Here is a 23,797-nt window from a genome sequence, read left to right on the forward strand (position 1 = left end):
GGGACTGGAGAACATAGGCTCCTTGGACTTGGGGAGGTATGCTGGGGCTGGTCCATCCTTGGTAAGGCAGGAAACCCTTAAGAGGGCATTTGCACATGGAAGGAACTGGTCAACTACGTCATGGACTTATTGTCAGAGAGTCCCCTGCAAAATCCCCATCATGGCCCAACTAGGATGGAGGGTAAGTGGGCAAGTTTGACGTTGGCTGGAAATTATGTGTCAACCTCCTGTAAGCAGATTCTAAAGGAAGAAAGGCCAGCATCATTTAACTGTTGTGTTGTTACTGGTGATGATGATAATGATGCTAACAATTAAAGAGATAATTGTTTTCCTTCTTTTAGTCACATAGAAAAAATCACCACATGGCAAGACCCTAGGAAGGCGATGAATCAGCCCCTGAATCATATGAACCTCCACCCAGCTGCCACTTCCACACCAGCGCCCCAGAGGTCCATGGCCGTGTCTCAGCCGAATCTTGGTAAGCTTTGACTCGGAGCTGGATAAACAGACGTTCAAGCAGGGGCCTCTGGAGCTCAGAAGCAGCTTTGGTTGCCTCAGTGCCTACTCATGTACCCAGAGAGTATCCTTTCCTCCCTTTTGGCTGTGTTACCCTTTCACTGCCCTTGCCGTCTTTTCTTGGCCTCTTGGCTATGTGGTTCATGACACTGCTATCCAGCTTGACACTACAGCTCCAGCATCGTCTCCAGTTACCTTTATTGAAGCTCTTGGAAAAATCACTTAGGCCTCCTGTCTTCACCCACACCAAGGCAAGTAGGGCACTTATCCCTTTCCTGTGAACTTGGTCCCTGAAGACTACCAAAGGGTACAATTCTGGCCTCAAATCTCTTTGCTTCCTTCCTTTTCTTCTCCCTCATAATGTGCAACTGACACCAGACCAGGTATTTTCTTGCCTTATCTCATTCAGTCCTCACGACAACTCTACATTGCCTTCTCCGACAAGAAGTGACAGCATTCCCATTTTATATATGCAGAAACTTTCCCAAAGTCCCAGCTTGTGCACTAGTAGAGCCAGAGTTGAAACTGAGGTTGGTCTGGTTTTAGGATGCATTCAACCCTTGCATAATCTGCTAGTGGCTTCTCCCCACACCTCCCCTAGGAAAGGATGGTTCACATTTCACTTCATTTTGAATAGGTGTGATTTTAGACTTGAGATTAGTTTCTGCTAATTGCAATAAAAGTAAAATTCCACCCACTGGAGAGAATCAGGTGTGAATGAATACACTCCTGCAACAGAACCAATCAGCTTTTGTTGTTAGCCATTCTCCCATGCCCCTAAAAGTTATTTAAAGTTTTTAAAAAGATAGTGCTGTTTTCAGGTGACGTTTCCATTTAAGATGAGATGTCCAGGTACTGTTTTATACACAGAATAGAATTTTAGAGAATGAAAAGAATCTCTGTTGGATTTTCAAGAATGAACAGATAAAAATGGAAGCAGTTTTCCTAGACACCCTCCGTTTATAACTGTGGCTTAGCCACAGTGAATATGGACTCAAGGAGATCTGAGTCAGTATACTCAAGTAAATATATTGTCCCTTCTTTCAGGAAGTCTGGATCTACCATTTTAAAGCCTGCAGATGTAAAATATATACAAAAGGCAAACGACTTGGAACAGCCTCTGTTGTGTTTCGTATTTAAAGGACAGATCAAGGAAAATGGTGCCAGTGCTTGAATGAGCAGTAGTAAACCAAAGCTTCCCATGAGTCATTTGTCCCCAGTATATCAGAGCTCAAGTAGAAAGCAGATGTAAGTATAGCAAAGAAACCACAAATTAGGTAACATTAGACTGTTTCAGGGTTTCTTTAACCATTTAATTTTTACTGAAAGTTCTAAAAGCTGATTATTAAAAGTATTATTGCTAACTTTGTAGTCAGTCTTAATTGGAAAAGATCTTTCATGGACCTGGTTAAAAAAATTCAAACACTTTTCAAAGGAGTGTCAAAAAGTATGTCTCCCTGTCATCACCACGTCTCAGTCCTTTGTGTGTTGCCTGGAGTCAATCAGTGTTTCCAGTCTTATGTATGTTTCTTCACATAAATGCTAGCACATTATATCCACTGTTCTGCACCTTGGTTTTTCCACTTCCATATCTGTACACACAAAACTGTCTTTTTTTTTTTTTTTTTAATTGCCCAATATAAATATTTAACTGGCCTCCATCTGATGGGTGTTTGGATTTAGTGTGTTGTTACTGCACCCAATATTGGAGTGAATATCCTTGTTTATGCTCTTTTATGTACTTCCCTTAATTTTTAAAAATTGCACAGGTAGGAAGAGGACTAGATTAGAAGGACTTTGAATGCTAAAAACTTAACATTGAAAGCACAGGTGAGGTCCTCCCTCACCCCCCAACACACTAAAAGCCCAATTGTTGGTAAAGTTTATCTAAAGAAATTGTAATCGGAATGTCTGAAACAAGTTTACCTGTGGCTGAATGAAATACTTTTCCCCATATCTCTAATAAATTGGGGCAGTGAATTTCTCAAGACACACATTCTGGGATTTTTCCAATAATATTTGAGTGTTTGCCCACTACAGAGTGTGTTCCTAGCCTCTTGAGAATCACAGATGTATCCCAAGAATGGAAATATAGTGGGGAATCCAAAGTAAGCTCCAAAGACTGGGGATAATTTAGAGTCACAATATGGTCCTAATAATAAATGATTTACTCAGAGTATTTTATTTTAAGCTATAGCTTTGCCTGTAGTTTATACTCTCTATTATCAATCTTTAAAAATAGAACAGATTTTTCTACTTTTTCTTTTAAGATTTAACATGTGGTATTTTGTTTTCGTTATTTTGAAAATAATAGGTATACATCTGTTTACATATATCTATTTATATTATTAGTGTATATATGTATATAAACATATATATAAAGTCATTATTTTGAAGATAACTCAAAATTTCTAGGTCTGTTTTATCAACCACATTTTTTTTTTTCTTTTTACCTTTTAAGTGGAGAAGATCCTTCTTGTCCTTCTACTTCTTAAATCTCGAATTTTGTTTTTTTTCAGTGGCATGCATCTGACAAATAAGTGAACTTAAGTCATATGTCCCCTTCACTGATGGGTATTTAGGTACATGTGAAAATGATGTCAAAATACAATGAACATTACTGTCAGGTGATAGAATGAGTACCTTTACTAGTCTAATTTATGTATTTCTAGAGCTATGATGTGGGCTTCCCTGATGGCTCAGACAGTAAAGAACCTGCCTACAATGTGGGAGACCCAGGTTTGATTGATCCCTGGGTTGGGAAGATCCCATGGAGAAGGGAATGGCAACCCACTCCAGTATTCTTGCCTGGAGAATTCCATGGACAGAGAAGCCTGGTGGGCCATAGTCTTTGGGGTCACAAAGAGTCGGACATGACTGAGCAACTATAATCAGTGACATAGCAAAGTATATTCAGCAATAAATCTCCTTATATTGCAATTCTGTGTTTTCCTGTAGATTAGAGACATGGTCCTGGGAGTCAGACTGTCAGAATTGGAATCTTGGCTCTGCCTATTGGTGACTCTGTTAAGTTGCTTAATTCTGCCTCAGTTTCTCCATATGTAAAATGAGGATTATATTTACAGTGTGAGGAGGTTGTATGAGTTTATAAGTAAAGTGTGTAGATCCATGCCTGGCACATAATGAAATATCATTGTGTTTTGTGGAAATAAAAGTTTTATTTTATGTTTTATTTAATTATACATTATATGTGAGGACCATTTCATTGTTCAAGTTAAAAGCTCTCAAAACAAACAAACAAACCCAGGAAAGATTTATTTTAGATTGGTTAGTGTGCAAAGAGCTTTAAATTAGGAACACTATTTTTTACTTTCAGTGAGGATAGCGCCCCCTGGTGAAAATGTTTCGGGTCTCCTCCCTTCCCCCGACTCCCTGCCAGCCCAAGAAACCTTTTGTCAGTCAGTAAGTCAGTATTCCCTGGTGGCTCAGACGGTAAAGCGTCTGTCTGCAATGTTGGACACCCGGGTTCGATCCCTGGGTCGGGAAGATTCCCTGGAGAAGGAAATGGCAACCCACTCCAGTACTCTTGCCTGGAAAATCCCATGGACAGAGCAGCCTGGTAGGCTACAGTCCACGGGGTCACAAAGAGTCAGACACGACTGAGCGACTTTACTACTAAGTCAGTATTACAGTGTTCTTGCCTGGAGAATCCCGTGGACAGAAGAGCCTGGCAGGCTACAGTCCACGGGGTCTCAAGAGTCGGACACGACTTAGCGACTAAATCACCACTACCAAGTGAAAGTCGCTCAGTCGTGTCCGACTCTTTGTGACCCCATGGACTATACAGTCCATGGAATTCTCCAGGCCAGAATACTGGAGTGGGTAGCCTTTCCCTTCTTCAGGGGATCTTCCCAACCCAGGAATCGAACCGGGGTCTCCTGCATTTCAGGTGGATTCTTGACCAACTGAGCTATGAGGTAAGCTTTTGTCAGTGGATATCTCATTTTTTCAGTGGATATATTCCTGAAATGTGGGTTGTAAGTCAAGTCATATTTTAATTGCAAGAGAAGACACCCATCACTTAAAGGCATCCTGGAATGAGTGACTTTGTGAAAATCATTTTGTGAGTGGCTTTGTGACCATACTTTCGTCAGAATGCAGATTTGTTGTGTAATTAACCTTGCTCTCTTTTCAAATGCCAGAGTAAAACAAAATAGACTCTCAAGGGGTTATTTCAAATAGCCCTCTCCAGCTTGGTCTAAGTTTTAATGGAAATTTTTGTTTTCGTGTTTACCAAATTGGATTGTCTGTTAGGTTTTATCCAATTTGATTCTGTCTGGGCAGATAGATCCCCTTTGAGTCTGAGTCCCCGGAGATACCCAGTGAATGGTAGCAGAAAGGAAGGTCTTGGAGAACTTTAGATAGTGAAGAGCAGACAGAGATTGCCACTGAGTGGAAGCTGTATCACATGGGGGCTGACAGCTTATTTGAAATCCTCTCTTTTACGTAACACAGTGAAGGAGAAAGATTACTGTCTGTGTGAAAGTTGATTTTTTTTTTTTTTCCGTGACACAAACCAGATAGGATTTCATGTCTTTTCAGTGAGTTCATTGGTATGATTAATTACTATTAATAGCTACTCTGTTTTATTGAAGGAGGGGAAAAATGAAGTAAACAACAACAAAAAAGACTCTACACAGGCCATATCATAATACATGAAACAATGGGCTGGGGGAAAATGGAACGTGCTAAGGAAATCAGCTAGGTTGTTATGGCAGTGATGGGGGTGGGGTGGAGGGCAAGGACCTTTTGGTATAGTGGTTAATGGAAAGACTTGCAGTCAAAACTGAGTTAGACATATACTACTTTTGCTTATTCTTTAACCTGGGTCTCATTTCCCTTATTTGTAATTTGGTGATAATGATAGTCTTTTCCCCATAAAAGTTTTGATTATTTAGGTATTGCATATCTTGGTACATAGCATAAAAAATGCCCCCCCCCTCCCCCGTACTGTATTGTTATCACTATTATTACGAACTGGCAGCCTGGTTTGTCCTCACTTTTCTGGCCCCTGTGTAGCTGGAGGAAGAGCCTGTGCTGTGTGCATTAGAAACTTTGATCTTTTAGACCCTTTGCTTCCATGTTGAGAAAATAATCTTTAAGCCCAGCCAGTGATGGTGAGATGAAGAGACACCTGCTCAAGTCCTGGCTCCTTCATGGGCAGAGAGAGTTTCTTAAGAGCAGGTTCGCCTTGAGCTCTACCCGAAGAAACTTCTCCTTCTGCAAGTGTATTGGTGTCCAGGTTTTCCCATTTCTCAGCACATGCATGTGTGCGTGCTGAGTCACTCTAGTCACGCCCAACTCTTTGCGACCCCATGGACTGGAGCCCGCCAGGCTCCTCTGTCCATGGGGATTCTCCAGGCAAGAATACTGGAGTGGGTTGCCATGCCATCCTCCAGGGAATCTTCCTGACCCAGGGTTGAACCCATGTCTCTTATGCATTAGCTGATGGGTTCTTTACCACTAGTGCCACCTAGGAAGCCCTTTCTCAACACACGAGGACTGAAATCATGCAGTAACTTAAAGTCTTCCCATATTTTCAAATTTTTGGGGGGGAGAGAAAGTGACAGGCAGTTTTGGCTTTTCTGTGATAATCCTAGTGATCATCAACCGTAGTGGTGCTGAGCCCCTGTCACACATTAACAGACCTTGTTATGGAATGAGGCCCCGACCTGGGATGCCAGTATCCTCCCAGACAGGACAGGAAAAGTAAAGACTGTATAACAGCTTCACCAGACTGCCAGCCCTAGTCAGTTCAGAAACTTCTGGTAAAGTGCAGCCAGGGTGTATTTTTAATGCTATAGGAATTTTTAAAATATCACACACTCTCACACACATTCCCTCTTTGAAGATGTGCCATCCACCAGGCCAGAGTCTGTCCTCCAGGTCTGTCTTGATCTGTGTTTCAGATTATAAACACATGTGTGGTTTCCTTGCTTGCTTACTTTTGCAGGGTACGCTTTTCAAGACAAGATGGAAAATCTTGTCTCTGTTCAGTTTGCAAAGTTGGCTCCCATGTCCCTCTAGGAAGTGTACAAAGGCACTTAAAGACATTTTACCAAAAGCAAATAAAATAGCTAAGGAACACCTCAGTCTAGCGTTGCTGAAAGCATGTGGAGAGGTGTCCTGAAAGTTTACTGGGAGTTAGATTTATATGTGGGCTATATTATTTTTGTCTTTTTCCAGTAGTTCCCCCCCCGCCCCGATTAAATTTATATAGTGAGTTTATGGCAGACACATCTGGCTACTGTGATTTTTCCAGCTCTGTTCTCACTACTTTTTGAATTTTGTGGTTTCTGCAGCATAAATTAGCCTAATGCGCACAGACACGTACATACACAAATCCAAAGACAAACTGCAAAACCTCTACCCTTGTTGGGGAGGGTTGGGGTGATGGGGCATTGATAAGATTGCTGTGGTGCAAAGTGGTTTTTATGGAAGACTGGTGGGCATAGGGAAAGGGGAAGGGGTTCTATTTTTTTTTTTTCCCTTTCTTGGTTTTAAAAAAGAGAGAACAGGGACTTCCTTGGCGTTCCCATGGTTAAGACTTTGCCTTCCAGTGTAGTGGGTTCGGGTTCAATCCCTGGTTAGGGAGATAAGATCCCACATACCTTGCGGCCAGAAAAACCAAAACACAAAACAGAAGCAATATTGTAACAAATTCAATAAAGACTGAGAAAAGGCCCACATCAAAAAAAAAAAAAAAAACTTAAAGAACTATTTTCTAAACTGCAGAAAATCAACACTGTTTTCTTAGATTTAGAGGAATCCATCAGTTGTCAGGATTTACTCTATTTAATCAACATTATCGTAGACTGCGCTTTTGGAGTTTCCTAAAAGAGATTCATTACAGTTCCTTCCTTCTAAGGCTTTTAAAGATTATGTGAAACGGGGCCTGAAAACCAATAATAAAGTCAACTGATCAATTCTTCTTCTGCAATAAAGCTGGGCATAATATTATATAAGGGCTTTCCAGGTGGTGCTAGTGGTAAAGAACCTGCCTGCCGATGTAAGAGATGTAAAACACTTGGGTTTGATCCCTGGGCCTGGAAGATCCCTTGGAGGAGGGGATGGAAACCCACTCCAAAATTATTGCCTGGAGAATCCCATGGACAGAGGAGCCTGGTGGGCTACAGTCCATAGGGTCGCAAAGAGTCGGATGTGACTGAAGTGACTTAGCATGCATGCACACAATAGTATATAAGGAGATGAACCTTGTGTTTTCTTAAATCTCTCATCTATATCAGTATTCATTCATATGCTTGCATTAAGATGACATGATGAAGACTTGTGTTAATAGATTTTATCACTCCAAATTTAGAAATTTAGGTAAGATAAAGTAAGACTGTTTGATAAGAAGTCTCAAGAACCGTTGAAAACGTTTGATGCCACAGCTTTGCTAGGAAATATTCTCCAAGATAAAATTCTGAAATAGTTGCTAGGTGAACTATTTGGAAGACTATACAAAAATGTATTGTTTATCGGATACCACTGACATTAAAGGCTTGCAATATGAAAATAAATATATTTGTAACCACTGACACAATTGTCATAGGACTACATAGCACATGGAAAACTTTTATTATATCAGTCTAATTTGATAAAGTAGGCAAAATTGTTTATACTGTGATTATAATTTTGTTTCTTAAAAAAGACTTTGTTGAGATTTTCTTTTCCCATGGGACGTTGCTCTCAACCTGTGTATTTCTAGCCCATGGCCAAGTGCATTACGCATCACAGGTTCACCATTTTGTAGAATAAGTGTATTGGGTAAATCAGTTATGTGTTTTTAGATGTTGATAGAGATTATAATAAGGCTTTTGAATTGGAGGTGGTCCCCTTAATTTTCTTTTAAGTATGGTGATATTCTTTTTTTAATAGCCAAAAAAAAAAAGGAGAACCATTTGGTTGGTGAAAGTGTTAGTCACTCAGTAGTGTCCGACTCTTTGTGACCTCATGGAAGTAACCTACCAGGAAAGAATACTGGAGTGGGTTTGCCATTTCCCACTCCAGGGGATCTTCTTGACCCAGGGATCAAACCCATGTCTCGTCTATTGCAGGCAGATTCTTTACCGTCTGAGTCATCAGAGAAGCCTTGAGTTTTTTATTGTGAGAGGAGGATGGGGTGTAAGGACGAAAACTCTAGGCTCCGTGTGCAGTTTAGACAAAACCATGAATTGTTAAGCTTCTCTGCAGCTGAGTCTACTTGTGGCAAACAAGTCGTTCCCTAGTCTCTTAAGATTAGTGTTTCTTTAAGTGGGGCCTAGCTGGGTAGGATTCCTTGGGGCATTTGTTAAACACACATCTTCAGAGTCCAGTAGTAGAGTGGATTGCTCCCTAAAGAACAATCATGGGCAGCTGCTGGGAGGAAGACTGCCTGGACCCCACCCCTGGGAAATCCTGCCTTGGACTGTGTAGGGTGGGGTCTGGGAATGGGCGCTGTTTTCAAGTGCTCAGATGCCTCTGGTCATCAGCCAAGTGTAGGAACAGCCACAGAACTGTGTGCCTTAGCACTGAGATGGGAGACTAACAGCTGGCAAAAACCCACTCAGAAATCCAGTCTTTAACTTGAGTTACCTGAAAAGAACTCTAAGTTTTAGCTGTATGTACAACATAGTGATTCACAATTTTTAAAGATTATACTCCATTTATAGTTATTACAAAATCCTGGTTTCATTCCCTGTGCTGTACAGTATATCTTTGTTGCTTATTTATTGTACACAGAGTAGTTTGTCCCTCTTAATCTCCTCCCCCATCTTGCCCCTCCCTGCTTCCCTCTCCCCACTGGTAACTACTAGTTTGTTCTCTATGTCTGTGAGTCTGTTTTTGTTTTGTTATATACATTCATTTGTTTTACTTTGTAGATTCCACTCATAAATGATAATAGACAATATTTATCTTTCTCTGTCTGACTTATTTCACCAACTTCCAAGAGGGATTTTTGCCTGAAATAGACATTTATGGTGACATTGGCACTTGTCACGTTGGCACTTGTTGCCAGTGCACACATGAGCTTGGGTATGTGAATGCTGAAGCCACTTTCCAGAAATTTCAAAAACTAGAGGAGACGTTGCCGTTTATCATCCTGATTATTGAAGTGTGTTGTCTAAATTCACAAGATCAGTGTGTAAGCCCACCTTGAACTTCACTAGCTGAGAAGTGACCAAAGAGGCTTCTACAGGCTTGAAAGTGAAAGTGTTAGCTGCTCAGTCGTGTCCGACTCTTTGCAGTCTCTTTGCGATTCCATGCGATCCTCTGTAGCCCACCAGGCCCCTCTATCCATGGAATTCTCCAGGCAAAAATACCTGAGTAGGGTGCCATTCCTTTTTCCAGGGGATCTTCCTGACCTAAGGATCAAATCCAGGTCTCTTGCATTACAAGCAGATTATTTACCATCTGAACCACCAGGGAAGCCCCCTCTACAGGCTTAAGCCCCTGAAAAATTCCAGAGGGGGTGCCCCATACCCTAAAGATCCTCTTAGGAAGGAGGTCAAGGCCAGGTCAAGCTTTTCCTTTGTCCCTTCTTTGTAGGCACGATGTTCATTTACTTATTTATTTTTCGTGGGTTCTAAACTCTTCACCAAGCTGCAGGCCTCAGTTGAGGATTTTAAAAATAATTTGGACAGTTTTAGTACTATCTGCTGGCTGACTTTCAGTAGATGGCCCCAGGAGCTTCCTTACTGTGGAGAATGTCATCCAGTTAAAGTTTTAGGCAGAGGGATGCTGGGATGGTAGTCATTTGGCCATTTGTTCCAAGTTGATGTGTCGAGTGACATCTGGACACTTTTTCTTTGATCTCCTCTTTGGGGCTCCTGGTGATGTTGACCCCGCCTGTGTGTGATCATCACCTCCCCAACCCTGTACAACTGCAAGATTGATTTCTTCTTCCTTTCTGGAAGTCTAAATTTATTCCTGGGGTGTTTTGCAGTTGCTGGTGGTCAGGAACAGCTGTTGTGCCACGCTTGACTTGGAATAATTCTCTGTGATGAAATCAGCAAAATATTGATAACACCATAAGAGAAGCCAGGAAAATAAAAGCCTTCATGGTCTTTTCTCATTAAGTGTGCTGAAGAGAGGAGGATCTCCCTGGAAAAAGTAAAGCAGGGAAAAATAAGGTCTTAAAACATACTTGAGGCAGCAAGATTGAGGAATGTTATTTTCTCCCATATTATATAATTACTACTTGGTCATCATAGACAGTACTAATCAGCAAAAAATGAGAAAATAAAAATACTGTAATATGATCATGCAAAATCACACTAAAGTCTCATATTTCTCTTTTTCAAGTACAAATGTAAACAAAAGAGGTTGGAGAATCCTCTACGTTCTTTTTTTGTAGCTGCTTTTTTCACTTAATGTATCATGAGCATCTGTTTCAATGCATATTTTTTTGATTAGCTGTTTTTATTGGAAAAGTAATACAAACCTGGCAAAACATTCATGCAGTTCTAAAGAGTTCCAGAGAAGTAAGATTCTGTCACACCAGGACCCCCAGCCTTTCTTTTCTCCCCAGGGAAACGGGTACTGGTTTCCTCAGTATGCTGGGGGTTGGTTCCAGGACCCCTGCAGATGCTAAAATCTGAGGATGCTTAAATCCCTTGTATAAAATGGTGCAGTGCAGTCCACCCTCCATATCCACAGTTCTGCGTCTGCAGGTTCCATTTCTTTTTTAAAAATTATTTATTTATTTATTTATTTATTTTTGGCTGTGCTGGTTCTTTGTTGCTACGTGGGCTTTTCTGTCATTGGGGCAAGCAGGCTCTAGGCTTCCAGGCTTCAATACCTGCAGCTCTTGGGCTCTAGAGCACAGGCTCAATAGTTGTGGCACATGGGCTTAGCTGCTACGAGGCATGTGGGATCTTCCTGGATTAGGGATTGAATTTGTGTCTCCTGTATTATTAGCAGGAGGACTCCTTACCCCTGAGCTACCAGGGAAGCCCTGCGGGTTCCATTTCTATCCCAAATTGGTTGCATCCTTAGATGCAGAAACCACAGGTATATTTGTATTCCAGAAATACTCTATATATGTGTGTGTCCTTAGATGGATATGCCTTTTTAGAAACTTAACATATATTAGAGAGCTTTCTAAATTGGCACTTATTTATTCTTTTTTATCAGTAAATAATATTCTACTCTACAGACGAACCATAGTTATTCAACCAGTCCTCTATGTTGGATATTTAGTTTCTTTGCTGATTGTTTGCTATTATTAGACAAAGCCACAGCGTGCATCCCTGTATGCAAATCCTGTGCCATATGCTGTTTATGTGGAGGACAGTTTTGCAGAGGTGAAATTCCTGGGTCCAAAGTTATGTGCATTTCGAGTTTTAATAGCTGTTCCAATTTTCCTCTAAAATGGTGACATCAATTTATACTCCTACCATTAATGGGGCTTCCCAGGTGGCGCTAGTGGTGAAACCCCCCCCCCCTCCCCCGCCAATGCAGGAGACGTAAGAGACTTGGGTTCGATCCCTGAGTCAGGAGAATCTCCTGGAGGAGGGCTCGGCAACCCACTCCAGTATTCTTGCCTGGACAAACTCTGTAGACAGAGGAGCCTGGCGGGCTAGGGTCTATAGGGTTGCAAAGAATCAGACATGACTGAAGCAACTTGACGTGCATGCAACAGTGTATTAAAGTGTTGCTTTCCTCCTACTCTGGCCAATAATGTTCATTATCAAACTTTTTAGTCTTTGTAATTCTGATTGGTATGGGTTAGATTCTCAATGTTTCATGAGAATCTCCATGGGGTCGCAAAGAGTCCTTAGCGACTAAATCACATTTAATTTATATATGTATAAATACATATATGAATGGACTTGGGGCATATTTCTTTCTTTACACCATTACAGCCATCATGTTAATGGCTGTATAGTTGCCATTGTGTAATTCTATCATAATTTATTCTACCAGTTCTTTTACTGAGAGACGTAAATGTTGGTTCTATTTTTTATTATTTATATAGATTATATTATATACAGTAATATTCTTGTACTTAAATTTTTGTGCCTTCCTTTAATTTCCTCATTTTTTTTCAAGTTTCTTTGGAATGTTAACTTGTTAGGAAAGTATGAGAATTCCTTTTAAAAAATACAATTTAAACGTGGTTTGCTTTTATCGAACTAAACAAGTAATTGTTTACCTAAATAGACAGTTTACTGCAGGCCTGCTCTGTTTGTTGTGAAGAATTGGTTTGGGGTGCTACTTTCTTTCACGAAATAATGATTTAAAGTTGCCACAAAAAGTGTACTTTTAGCCAGGCACGTCGCTTTCCCACTTGCTCTGGTTTTCAACTTGCATATCCATATGTTTTTGACTAAATCATATATGGAAGTTTCATTTGAAGTTTGCTTCCCAGTACATGTCATGCGTTTCATTCCGTATTATTTTTATCCTTTTCTTTTCCAGTATTATATTTTTCAGACACCAGTGAAGAGTGAGTTGTGAGTTTTTCAATTTTGCCAGGAGTTAAATATTTGCAGAGATGGAAAACAATAAAGTAAAAAAATAATTTAATATGGATGACTTAGTCCTGGCTCACAGGGCTTTCATATAGTTGCTTCAAACTTACACTTTATATGAAAGAAAAATATTCTACTTCCACTCTTATTAATTGCCATAATGCCTGAATTAATTAGAATGGAACTATTATTTCTTCCCAAGTGGAACTGGCTCATTCCATCCTAGCAAAACGAATGCTCAGGGCAGTTGCTAATGGCAGTTTCTTCTCCAGTCTCAACGCTGCCCTTCTTAGCTTGTCTAATTTTTTCCTTCTATCAAGAAGGCCAACCTGAAACAGTTTCTTCTGCTCTGACCCTGGGAAGTGAGGGCCTTTCACCACAGGACCTCAAGCTTTATAGTCAGCTAACTCTGGGAGCCCAAGTTCTCCCCAAGAAAACTTGTGATTCTTTAGTTCAGTGTCTTGTTGCCAGGCACAATTGTATAGAGCTTTTTTCTTATGAAAGACCATACCACTTTGTCCTGTCTTTCCAGGCTCTCTATTTTTTTTAAATGAGATTTTTTTCTTTTTTACAAAAATTGAGATGTAATTGATATAAACATTATATTAGTTTCTTGTGTACAGCACAGTGATTCAATATGCAGATATGTTGTGCAATGATCAGGACAATAAACCTAATTAACATCTAACATCTATCACCACACGTAGTTGGTTTTTTTTTTCCTTGTGATGTGTCGACTGAAAAAAAAAAGTACAGCCTAGAAGCTGAGAATTATGTTTTGTTCAGGGGCCTTCCTGAGGACTGTCGCCCAGGAAACAGCCTCTCAGATAGCACTGAGGGACTGTTCAGAAAAGGTAAGGGGAGGAGTCAGGATATATAGGAGTTTTTGCTGAAAAAAAAAAAATATAGTCAAACATTAAAAAATTACTGCTAATCACACAAAAAAACAGAATCTCAAGTTAATGACTTTAGTGTTTTTCTATGTATGGGAAGATGCAAGAATCTAGACTCATCGAAATTATTTCTTTGATTTACAACTTAATTATCTAGGGTCAGTATCCTATTTTTCTCTGTCCGGAGTGCTCCTGAGGGCTCATTGTTGGGGTCGGCTGCAGTAGCAGATGGCTTGATGGTGAACAACACTCTCTGTTTACTGAAATGACAGGCAATGTATTTTTGTCCACAAATAACAGTTGGGATCCGGGGTGGAGGTTACCAGGCTAGGAGGAACAGTGAGTGTAAGGTATCAGAGTCTTGTAGCACCTGTTTTTGTTAGGGTTCTCCCCCTCCAAACCCCAGTCAGTTCTCAAAGCCATTGGGCAGTAGCCATTTCCTCCAGGAGAAATAACAGCACAGCACAATGGCCTGTATACAGTACAGTTTGTCTGGACTCTGCCAGACTGAGATTTTTCCATCTCCAGGGAGTTTAGGGTGTGTTTAGGGAAAGTTTTTTTCTTTGTTGTTGTAATGTGTCACCTTTTATTTTGAAATAATCTAAAACTTACAGGGGAGTTTCAGATATAGTACCAGGAACTCACACACACCTTTTGCCCAGATTTGCCTTTGTTAATTGTTCATTTTTTTAAAAAAATTATGTATTTATTTATTTTTGGCTCTAGGTACAGCAAATCGAGGGCTACTCTTCCTTGCAGTGCATGGGCTTCTCATTGTAGTGGCTTCTCTTGTTGTGGAGCGTGGGCGCTAGGGAGCACAGACTTTAGTAATTGCAGCACACAGACTTAGTTGCCCCAAGGCATGTGGAATCTTCCCAGATCAGGGACTGAGCCAATGTCCCCCGCATTGGCAAGTCAGATTCTTAACCACCGGACCACCAGGGAATCCTGTTAATTGTTTATAATTGCCTCATTTGCTTCTCTCTCTTTTCCTGTATGCAGATGTATTACATATACATTTTTTCTTAACTTCTCAGGACTAAGTTGGAGACATCATGCCCTTTTACCCCTAAATACTTTAGATTGCATTTTCTGAAAGGACATATTCTTTCGTCAGCACAGTGCAGGCTGACCTTGTATAACTGCACTTCACTTTTTTGTGTTTCACAGATACGGCATTTTTTACAAATTGAAGGTTTGTGGCAACCTTGCGTCATACAGAACTATCAGTGCCATTTTCCCAAGAGTATTTGTTTACTGTGTCTCTGTGTCACATTTTGGTAATTCTTGCAATATTTCAAACTTTTTCATTATTGTTGTATGTTATTTTGATCTGTGATCAGTATACTTTGATCACTAATGCAAAAAGATTGACTCATTAAAGGCTCAAATGATGGTTAGCATTTTTAAACAAGAAAGTACGTTTTAATTAAGATATGTGCATTTTTTTAGAAATAATGCCATTGTGTATATATATGTGTGTGTGTGTGTGTATAATAAACTTAACAGACTACAGTATAGTATAAGCATAGCTTTTTGTACACCAGGAAACCAAAAAATTTGTATGACTTGCTTTTTTGTGGGGTTTCCCAGGTGGCTCAGCTGGTTAAGAATTTGCCTGCAATATGGGAGACCTGGGTTCCATCCCTGGGTTGGGAAGATATCCTGGAGAAGAGAATGACTACCCACTCCAGCCTGCTGGCCTGGAGAATTCCATGGACAGAGTTTCATTTGCCACAGTAATGTCTTTTATGGCCATTTGGTTTCTGGTCTAGGATCTATTGAAGGTCATTCATTGTATTTAATCGTTTTCGCTCCTTAATTTGTTTTTACCTGGAATGTTTTACCTACAGCTCTCGTGTTTCTGGACCTTGACATGGTGTTTCCTCCTGGTTTAGATTTAGGTTGTACCTTTTGGGCAGGAGTGGTACAAAGGTAATGTTTGTGTTCTTCTCCTGCATGCTGTCAGGAGGCACGTATCAGCTTGCCCCAGAATGGGTGATGTTGGGAGGAGGGCAGAGTTTGCTTGGGTCAACGGGCTCTGGTCACAAGTGTGTTCCATAAAGACAGTGCAACATAAGGAAAAACTTTTTGATCCACCAGGTCTCTGTAAGATGTGTCCTCAGTTCAGTTCAGTTCAGTTGCTCAGTCGTGTCTGACTCTTTGCGACCCCATGAATTGCAGCACGCCACGCCTCCCTGTCCATCACCAACTCCCGGAGTTTACCCAAACTCATGTCCATCGAGTTGGTGATGCCATCCAGCCATCTCATCCTCTGTCGTCCCCTTCTCCTCCTGCCCCCAATCCTTCTCAGTATCAGGGTCTTTTCCAATGAGTCAACTCTTCACATGAGGTGGCCAAAGTATTGGAGTTTCAGCTTCAACATCAGTCCTTCCAATGAACACCCAGGACTGATCTCCTTTAGGATGGACTGGTTGGATCTCCTTGCAGTCCAAGGGACTCTCAAGAGTCTTCTCCAACACCACAGTTCAAAAGCATAAATTCTTCAGCACTCAGCTTTCTTCACCGTCCAACTCTCACATCCATACATGACGACTGGAAAAACCATACCCTTGACTACACAGACCTTTGTTGGCAAAGTAATGTCTCTGCTTTTTAATATGCTGTCTAGGTTGGTCATAACTTTCCTTCCAAGGAGTAATTTTTGAATTTCATGGCTGCAATCACCATCTGCAGTGATTTTGGAGCCCAGAAAATTAAAGTCTGACACTGTTTGCACTGTTTCCCCATCTATTTCCCATGAAATGATGGGACCAGATGCCATGATCTTAGTTTTCTGAATGTTGAGCTTTAAGCCAACTTTTTCACTCTCCTCTTTCACTTTCATCAAGAGGCTCTTTAGTTCTTCTTCGCTTTCTGCCATAAGGGTGGTGTCATCTGCATATCTGAGGTTATTGATATTTCTCCTGGCAATCTTGATTCCAGCTTGTGCTTCTTTCAGCCCAGCGTTTCTCATGATGTACTCTGCATATAAGTTAAATAAGCAGGGTGACAATATACAGCCTTGACATACTCCTTTTCCTATTTGGAACCAGTCTGTTGTTCTAAGTCCAGTTCTAACTGTTGCTTCCTGACCTGCATACAGGTTTCTCAAGAGACAGGTCAGGTGGTCTGATATTCCCATCTCTTAAAGAATTTTCCACAGTTTATTGTGATCCACACAGTCAAAGGCTTTGGCATAGTCAATAAAGCAGAAATAGATATTTTTCTGGAATTCTCTTGCTTTTTCAGTGATCCAGCAGATGTTGACAATTTGCTCTCTGGTTCCTCTGCCTTTTCTAAAACCAGCTTGAACATCTGGAAGTTCACGGTTCATATATTGCTGAAGCCTGGCTTAGAGAATTTTGAGCATTACTTTACTAGCGTGTGAGATGAGTGCAATTGTGCGGTTGTTTGAGCATTCTTTGGCATTGCCTTTCTTTGGGATTGGAATGAAAACTGACCTTTTCCAGTCCTGTGGCCACTCCTGATGTGTCCTCAGGTCATGTAAATACTTTTCCTTCCTCAGGATGATGACAAAATGCCATATCTAACATGCTCGCTTAAGCTTCTTAGAACACTACTTAATTCATAAATAATACTACCAATATATCAGTGTAGCTGTATATACAGAGATGTTTGTGCATGTGTGCTAAATTGCTTCAGTCATGTCTGACTCTTTGCGACCCCATGGACTGTATGTAGCCCATCAGGCTCCTCTGTCCATGGGTTTCTCCAGGCAAGAAGACTGGAGTGGGTTGTTGCGCCCATCTCCAGGGATCTTCCCAACCTAGGGATTGAAACCACATCTCTTAACGTCTCCTGCATTGGCAGGAGGGTTCTTTACCACTGGCGCACCCTGGGATGCCCATATACAGAGATAGGGTTTTAAAATGAAACTGTGATGCTTCTGTCCATTGATTCTACTCTTGCCTCTTCCAAAACACTTAATTCAAAAGGATAGATAGGGAATTCCTACTGTCCAGTGGTTAGGACTCTATGCTTCCACTGCAGGGGCACAGGTTCGATCCTTGGTCAGGGGACCAAGAACCCACAAGCCCTTCAGCCTGGCCAGAAAAAAAGGGATACAGGTAATAAACTTAAGTTGGGGTAAAAGATTGAGAAAATAATAAAGCCAGGGAAGAAAGTGCATCCTGCAGGCCTTGTGTGGTTTCTAGAGGTGCCCTCAGATTTAACTCCAAGACTTGGGGACTTGTGCAGAGAGGGCCACGTGTTCAGTTACAGGAGTCAGAACACCAGGAGGGAAAGACTTGCCTGGTGTGGAGAAGAAACAGTTTTTCGAAGTGTAGAGGCTGAAGAAGGAATTCCCCATAAATGATCTAGACTGATTTAGCAGACAGTGCTCAAAAAGTCTCCCCACGGTTAACACCAGGAGCTTTAGAGAGATGTTTTCTCTGCCCTCCCTAGACCCTGGGTGGTGGCATCATCTGAGAACGCTAGCCGGGAATGGCTGCAGACCACAAGGCTTCCCACGGTACCCAGCTGGACTCAGGGATACTACTGAGAAAATTCAGAGTTGAGGCGTTTTTCTCTTGGGTGTTTTGTTTCATTTTTCTATTTTTTTAAAAATTTTTTATTATTTTGGGCTGCATTGGGTCTTTGTTGCTGTGCGTGGGCTTTCTCTAGTTGCAGCAAGCAGGAGCTATTATCTAGTTGCGGTGCATTGTTTTGGCTTCTCTGGTTGTGGAGCACAGGCTCTAGGGCGTGTGAGCTCATTAGTTGGCCAAACATGGACTTATTTGCCCCGAGGCATGTGGAATCTTCCTGCACTAGGGATTGAACCTTTCTCCTGCATTGACAGGAAGATTCCTATGGACCACCAGGGAAGTCCCTCATTTTCTTTTTTAAGAATAGAACCCCCTTGGCACACCTTCCCAAATGAAATTTAGAGGTGTGGGTTTTTGTTTTGTTTTGCTTGGAATCAGAATCTCCTTCTGAACATGTTTAAAAAGCCCAGCTGCTTTCATTTCTACCTCTCCTCATCACCTCCGAGTTTACTCCTTTCTTGCCCCAAAGTGACTGAATAACCTCACCGGGCTGGGAGAACAGCCCAGAGACACAGTATACTCCCAGAACTTCTCCGTCTCTGGATTTCTTCAGAATTTTAAATTTTACCATAGTGTATGAACTACTCTGGCAGTTTCTCATGGAGTTTGAACAGTAAACCTGACGGAGATTTCTACCACTTTGGAGTAGAGACTAACTGCAGTGCTCACCAGGCTTCCCTCATGGCTCAGTGGTAAAGAATCTGCCTGCAATGCAGGAGATGTGGGCTCAATCCCTGGGTTGGGAAGATCCCCTGGAAAAGGGAATGGCAGTCCATTCCAGTTTTCTTGCCTGAGAAATCCCATGGACTGCAGGCTCCAGTCCATGCGGTAGCAGAAGGGTTGGACACAAGTTAGCGACTACAGCAGTGCTCACCACAGTCATGATGCCCCACAGGCCCTGGTCCCTGCTCCCAACCCTGTGCCCTTCAGCCATGCTGGCCACCCTGTTTTGCTCTTGTACTCCATTCCCACAGGTCAGGCACCCTCCCACCTCAGGACCTTTGATCTCCATCAGCCTAGAATGTCTCCCACCCTGATTTCTGTACTTCAACCACATTTTATTTTTTTAATATTTTTAAATTGTTTAATTTTTTTTTTTTTTTTTTAATTTGGCTGCTCTGGGTCTTAACTGCAGCATGTGGGATCTTTGGTGGAGGCATGAGAACTCTTAGTTGAGGCATGTGGGATATAGTTCCCCAACCAGGGATCAAACTGCATTGATCCCTGTATTGGGAGCCTCCTGCACCGGCCCCCTGCATTGGGAGCATGGAGTCTTAGCCACTGGACCACCTGGGAAGTCCCCCATCCAATATTTTTACAAATTACCTCCTCAGACACAGAAGGAATGCTTCTCTCAAATAATTCTGCATTTGTTTATTCAAAGCCCTTATCGCTAGAGTTATACTATGTATTTGCTATTGTCTGTCTCCCCACTGGACTATAATCTCCTTTCGATCTTGCTCTCCACTGTCTCTAGCACCTAGAAACAGGGCCTTGCACTTGTTTGGGGCTCAGCGGGTATTTGGTGAGTGAATATTTAGGTGAACCGTAGACCACTGGAAAGAAAAAAAAACCATTTGAGGACCACTATTAGTATTTTGATACATTTTCATTGCAAAGGTAATTAACCTTTTTGGGTCACTAGAGATCCTAGATCTATGGGTACAGTCTTTAAAATGCATATAAGCACAAAGTCTCCAAATTTGACACATAATTTTACCAGACTTCTTAATCTTGCTGCTGCTGCTAAGTCACTTCAGTTGTGTCCAACTCTGTGCGACCCCAGAGACGGCAGCCCACCAGGCTCCCCCGTTCCTGGGATTATCCAGGCAAGAATACTGGAGTGGGTTGCCATTTCCTTCTCCAGTGCATGAAAGGGAAAAGTGAAAGTGAAGTCGCTCAGAAGACTGGAGTGGGTTGCCATTGCCTTCTCCGGGTAATCCTGCTACCCCGGTTGAATTCTTGTTGTTGTTTTTTTTCTTGCGTACTCATGGCCTGATGCAAAATACCCTTCATTATTGTGTTGTTTCTGTTAATTTGATTGCTAAAGAATGACTTGTTTAATTTGCATTTCTACAATTTCTTGTGAAGCTGATAATTTTTCCACATTTGATTAGTAAATACATGTTCTCCTCTATACATTGTTCAAATCCTTTGACTTATCTCGTGGAGTGTCTGTTGTATGAGCTCTTTCGATAATAAAGATGTTTACTAGAATGGCACATAGTAAAAAGAAAACAGATTAAGGACCATTGGCCCACGCTGGCAACTTCTTCCTACTTCTAGTGGAACACAGCTGCGGATTCATTTTCTGTTACTGAGTTTGGGTTGCCACACTCTGCACCTGGAGTAGTTTTAAAATCATTCAGGAAAGCTAACCAATAAAAAGCTACAATAAACCCTCTCCTGACTAATGAAAATAAATGCATGGATCAGAGTTTCCATTTCCTGCTGGGATGAAAGTATACCTATTGTCTGAAGATAATGAAACAAGAAAAGTTTTGGTTTTGCTGCTGTTGCCAGGCCATGGAATAAAATTCAAAGACATAAAGATAACTTTGTGAAGCAGCACAGTGAGGCACCCAGTTTCCTTTTTTTTTTCCGAGTTAGTCATTATGTGCCTAAATTCACTGCCTTCATAGATGTGTTTTCTGCTTGGCCACTTTTGATAAATCTTTCGATAGCCCAGAAATCAGATGGAATCAAGTAGCACTTTCTGGTGCTGCTTTAGGTGGGAGAAATACGACTTCTTTATAGCTGAAGGACCCAGAAGAAATGAATGCCAGAAAGATGTGATTTTTTTTCATAGCTTGTTCTAGATCTCTTACAACTATGAAAACTGATGCTGAAATCCTTTAAATGCCAGTAAAATATACATTTTACAATGTCTGTTTTTTTACAAAATTATTATTTCATTGTAAAATATATATTCACTGTTCATGCATTTATTTTCGTTAGGAGAGAGTTTATTGTAGATGATGCATTTGCTGTTCTGTGCTTAGTCACTCGGTCGTGCCCAACTCTTTGTGACCCTATGGATTGTGACCAGAGGACCTACTAGGCTCAAGCATACTGGAGTGGGTTGCCATGCCCTTCTTGAGGGGATCTTCCCGACCCAGATATCAAACCCTGGTCTCCTGCATTGTAGGCAGATTCTTTACCATCTGACCCCCAAGGGAAGTCCTGATGCATTTGCTAGGAAAACATAAAAATCCATGTTATAGGCATTTCCATCTTTACACCTAAGAGAACAGAGTTGCCTGGATGTTTGCACCCTGGTTTGTTGACACGATTACTGTTTGGATGGGTGCACAGGATGGCAGGTAGGAAAATCGCTGGCTGCTGCTAAAAATTCAGGGATTCCTGTGAAGTAAATGTAGGTTGGGTTACAAGTCTAAAACCAGTTGAGCCAGGGGCATCTAGAGAATCTAAGATCCACCTGTCTGATTCTGGGGGCACCTGGAAGTGATGTTAAGGTTTGAAGTTGAGAAAGTGTGTCTGAATGTACATGGATCCCAGAATTCTGTGTCTTATCAACTGAACCGGCTGAGAAATTTCCTTAAGGTTATTCTCACCCAGAATTAGAATAAAGAGCTCAATGTGAAGTTGGGATAGTGCAACTTCTTGGTTTAATACTTTACAGATTTTTGGAACCGAATGCACCCTGAAGTGAAAAGCTGCTTTTTTTTTTTTTTTGCTGACCTTGTTGGATGGCTAATACTGTTTCTGGGAAATAAGAGAAACAAGCGACTCATTGTTGGCAGGAGCTGAGAGAGACGCAAGAAGGGCGAGAGACGTGTCTGCAGCCTTTTTACCCCCCTTCACTGAATCGTGACTGAGTCCAGGCTGGATTGAGACTGGGTTTGTCTTTCTACCTCCGTAGACATGTGTTTTCCATCAGACTGGGCTGCAGGACACCTGACATTGGCCAGTTCACATGAGTTAAACCCTGTATGGCCCATAAACAGAGAGAAAAAGACCCGCAGCTGTACCCAGACACTATTGATGCGGAAATATTTTTGAAGCTTGGTGTGGCTAGGTCCATGCATATGTCAGATACGATTTACACCTGTATGTTTTGGCTTCTCTCTGTTGCATATCATCATTTCCCCGGAGCCTCTGTGGCCAGAAGGGCTAGTATTGCTTGATGGCGCCACCTCTTCTGGTTGAACCCTTCCTGTATTATGAAATGTAATGCTTCAAAGATACCTGATTTGGTCTTTTTTTTTTTTTAAGGACTGAAGAAGAAAGCCCTATACCATTTTCTGTAAAACCAGATCCCACAAACAGGGTGTCATTCTAACATGTGACTATGTTGATTTCATCATTTTACAAGTAAATAAGTTAATTAAATTAGTCTGCTTTGGACCTTTTTGTGAAATAGAGCAAAGGAAACTCCTCTTAATCCTTGTCACCAAATTTAACTCAGTAAATAGTTTTTGACTGCAGGATAGGGCAGTGATTGGGGGTCAGTGCAGCTGACGCCAGCCATGCATTCCAGCACATTCCCTGAGCCTAGGTTTGTCACAGTCTCTGCTTGTGATTTGTGCTGAGTCAATTAACCTTCCAAGTTTCTTCATCTCTCAAATGAGTGAATTGGCTTAAATCATTGGTTTTAAATTGTGTCCCAAGGCCCCATGCCAGGGTTTTGGGGCATGCAAGCAGAAGCTAAGCTTAGTTAGTATCCAGTCTCCAAGAGCTGTGTCTGTCCAACATATTTTAAAACTTTGTTTAATATTTTGACTCAAGAGTTGGGAAACGCCTGTAGGGAAAGCAGAGTGAAAGCCAGACTGAGACAATTTAGAGAAGAGAATCAAAAGAAGTGCCTTTTAAGCATTCACTGACACTAGCACAGGCTGCAGGCATGCTGTGAATGAACCCCTGCACATGTGGGGTGTCTCTGCTTCATGCCATATATCAGGCTCTGGGGAAAGATCCTGCTGCTAAAAAAAAGATTGAGGAACTTGGTCAAAATGGACTAAGCTCCTTCCAGCCTGAACTTCTATGGTGATGCTTCAAAGTAGGGTAAATACATGGCCACAGCTATGATGAGGATGGTGGGATTTGTAAAACACTAATGGTAAAACAAGAACAAAATGCAATGGTTCCTCAACAGGGAATTATGCCCTGGGAATAAAGAGAAAGCCGCAACAAAAATCTGTTTTTCATTAAATATCCACTTATAAGAGTATGGGATGTAGTAATTAAAATGCATCCCAAACAGAAAGAATTGTGTCTGTGTGTGTAGTGGGGATGGGTTTCCCATTTGCTCTGACTTTTCTTTTAAATTAAAAAAATATATATATCTTTTAAATTAAAAAAAAAAAAGCCTATGCTGATC

The 23,797-nt window shown here is 41.3% G+C and overlaps 1 protein-coding gene across 3 annotated transcripts in view; it reads left to right on the forward strand.

Annotated features, from left to right (window-relative positions):
• Positions 1-23,797, forward strand: part of WWTR1 (WW domain containing transcription regulator 1) — a 144,065-nt gene that overhangs the window by 80,940 nt on the left and 39,328 nt on the right. For all 3 annotated transcript variants that reach the window (XM_081569472.1, XM_081569473.1, XM_081569471.1), the window contains exon 3: positions 342-478. In XM_081569472.1, the coding sequence (XP_081425598.1) occupies positions 342-478 (137 nt within the window). The remainder of the gene's footprint in view (positions 1-341; positions 479-23,797) is intronic.

The sequence above is a fragment of the Giraffa tippelskirchi genome, chromosome 2, assembly GCF_054371585.1.
Source record: "Giraffa tippelskirchi isolate mGirTip1 chromosome 2, T2T-mGirTip1v1.2.pri, whole genome shotgun sequence".
Taxonomy (NCBI): domain Eukaryota; kingdom Metazoa; phylum Chordata; class Mammalia; order Artiodactyla; family Giraffidae; genus Giraffa; species Giraffa tippelskirchi.